This window comes from Citrus sinensis, chromosome 3, assembly GCF_022201045.2.
Source record: "Citrus sinensis cultivar Valencia sweet orange chromosome 3, DVS_A1.0, whole genome shotgun sequence".
Taxonomy (NCBI): Eukaryota; Viridiplantae; Streptophyta; class Magnoliopsida; order Sapindales; family Rutaceae; genus Citrus; species Citrus sinensis.
In genome coordinates this window covers 9,483,595-9,486,544 of record NC_068558.1, presented here as the reverse complement: position 1 = coordinate 9,486,544, position 2,950 = coordinate 9,483,595, and the positions used below count along the sequence as shown (strand labels likewise).

Here is a 2,950-nt window from a genome sequence, read left to right as displayed (position 1 = left end):
ATTCGTGACCACATCACCTCGAGTTCCGAGCGAAGGTATTGAGCCACATGTCGATACAGAAACTTCGTTTAGAGCAAATATGTCTGGCCCCGATAATGATGAAGAGGTGTTGCCAAGGACAATATCGTTGCAGCAATATTACTCTCCAATCCACGATAATTATGACAACATTGATGATAATGGCGTTACGTTACAGGATGTTGGAGCAACAGTATTTCCAATAACAACGTCGTTGGAGCAACGATATTCTCCGTATCACAACAATGTTTTTCGGGACAATGATGATTTTCATAATGAGACAGAGGGGGATAATGTTTGTGCAGAACCTTCTAATACTACAAGGGGGGGCACTCGTTTCAATAATGATGGTGATGATGGAGGAGCCGGTCCTTCAAATGTTCCGTCGTTTCAGCATGAGGATGAGTGTGAAGACAATACTCCTGTGAATAACAGAGGCAATAGACCTATTCCCTCTATGGTTCGATCGAGAAGGCGAATTGACCCCCTTACAAGTGTTGCTCCAACTTTGCCTTCGAATATGGTTGCTCCAAGCTTTGTTAGCAGTTGTGATTCAGATGATATCAGTGTGGGTAAGCTATTTGCTGAGAAAAATGAGTTTATATTACAACTACGCAAGGTTGCCTTTAGAGACAAGTTTGATTTCAAGATTGCACGGTCTACTACGACACGTTTCGAGGCTCACTGTTGTTCAGAATCATGTAAATGGCGTATTCGAGCAACTAGATGTTTGAACGAGCAAAATATTCCGTGGGTGGTGAAGAGAATTGACAATGTACACACTTCTCATAATGAGGTATTGGTTGATGGACGTCATCAAGTCAGGAGCCAGGTTGTCGGTCATATTATCGCAGAAAAATATATTCAAGACAAGAGGATTTATACTCCGAATGACATAAGAGCAGATATGCAACAGGAATACGGTGTTCAGTTAACATACCAGCAGGCATATCGGGCGAGAGAAGTTGGTCTTGAAATAGTTCGAGGCAACCCTGCAGAGTCATACAACTTGCTCCCTAAATACTCTCACGTACTAACTACAGCGAATGAGGGTACAGTCACTCACCTCGAGCAGGATGGAGATGGTAATTTCTTGTACTATTTTGTAGCACTCGGATCTTCCATCAAGGGTTTTATGCAGTACATTCGGCCTGTCATTGCTGTAGATGGTACTCATCTGAAGGGATTATATCGTGGAAGCATGTTCGTGGCAACATGTCTTGATGGTAACAATCAATTGTATCCGTTAGCCATTGGGATCATGGATTCAGAAAACAACGATGCTTGGGAATGGTTTATGATGAAGTTACACGGAGTGATTGGCGATAGACCTGAGTTGGTAATTATCTCTGATCGATGCACTGCCATAAGGAGAGCCGTTCTTAAAGTTTTTCACAATGCAACTCATGGCGTTTGTTTTTACCACGTGAAAGGTAACATTAAGTCTCAGTTTAGAATATCCAAAGCTCTTTGGGATCAATTTGAGCCTGCCTTTATTAATGCAGCAAAAGCATATGGCCACGAGGAATTTAAGAGACAACTTGAAGGGTTGTGGATGATCCACTCGGGTGCGGCTGATTACCTAGAAAATAATGTCGGTACGTGTAATTGGGCAAGGTCGCAGTTTGAAGGTAGGAGGTACAGCATTCTTACCACGAACATTGCGGAGAGTGTTAATGCGTTCATGAGGGAACCTCGAAAATTTCCTGTGACTCATCTTGTTGATCACTTTAGGAAAACATTGCAGCAATGGTTTTATGATAGGAAAATTGTGGCTGAATCAATGACAACTCGGCTAACAACATGGGCGGATGAAATAGTCACTGAGAGGAGAACTATAGCTGAAAGAATGATAGTTCGGCCGGTGTCTCCGCATCGCTTTCAAGTTATAGGCGGTGGGCTTAAGGAAGGGTTAGTTGACTTGCAAAAGAGAACTTGCTCCTGCAGAGTGTTCCAGCTTGATCAGCTTGTGTGTGCTCATGCAATCGCGGCGTGTCTAACACACCGGGTGGATTTTATTAACCTTTGCTCGGACTTTTACACTACAGAATCGTTGGCGATGGCTTATGCACAACCAGTAGAGCCAGTTGGTGATGTGGCTGATTGGGAAATTCCAGATGAAATTCAGGAAATGCATGTATACCCACCAGTTGAGGCACCACCACCTGGCCGTCGTAAAGAACTCAGAATACCCTCGGCTGGCGAGGACGTTGACCGGCGGACTGTTAGATGCGGTCGGTGTCATGAACTAGGCCATAATCGTAAGAGATGTAAGAATCCCATTGCGTCGACTCGAAGTTAGTTGTATTTTGTGTGTTATGAGTTTGTTAAAACTATTATTGTTTTTGTGTTCGTTGGTTAAAACTGTTACTGTTTTTTTTTATATTGTACACTTATATTTCATAAAACTTTATTTAAAGTTTAAAATGTGAGGCATTAAAATTATATAAACTTAAGTGTGCGAAGTAAAAAAAAATTCAAATTTCAACATTTAAATTACTACATAGGTTTACAATTGAATATCGTCATTAAATATATCAACCGCAATCTTCTTTCTAAAGTACTCGACATGACTAGCGTTAAACTCCAATCTAAGCCCGAACATTAAATACATCGTAACCATCAATACAAAAACACCGCAATCGCCAGTTCCGGGCTCTTGTTGTGGCGCGCTCTTAACTGCGATAACTTTCCATGGGTCTTCACTCTGCAACTCCGGTCGGATATTGTAGAAGCCAACGTATTCCAACCATTGAGGGAATATCACTTCAAGTGGCTTGAATTTCAACTTGTACCTTTTGTCGTCGCGATTTGTGAGTAATGAGTCAAAAATCCAGACTTTGTTTTTTCGAAAGTCAACTCGTGCTAGTACCCAATGCGCGCCGTCGAAGTTAACAGGGATGAGTAGCTGCATATAACAATTGAAAAACAT

General features: G+C 41.9%; 1 protein-coding gene across 1 annotated transcript; it reads right to left on the bottom strand.

Moving 5' to 3' along the window:
• Window positions 1–2,527: 2,527 nt before the first annotated feature.
• Window positions 2,528–2,950, bottom strand: LOC127900544 (uncharacterized). The gene has a single exon (XM_052435689.1). The coding sequence runs from the start codon at window positions 2,948–2,950 to the stop codon at window positions 2,528–2,530; it is 423 nt and encodes a 140-aa protein (XP_052291649.1).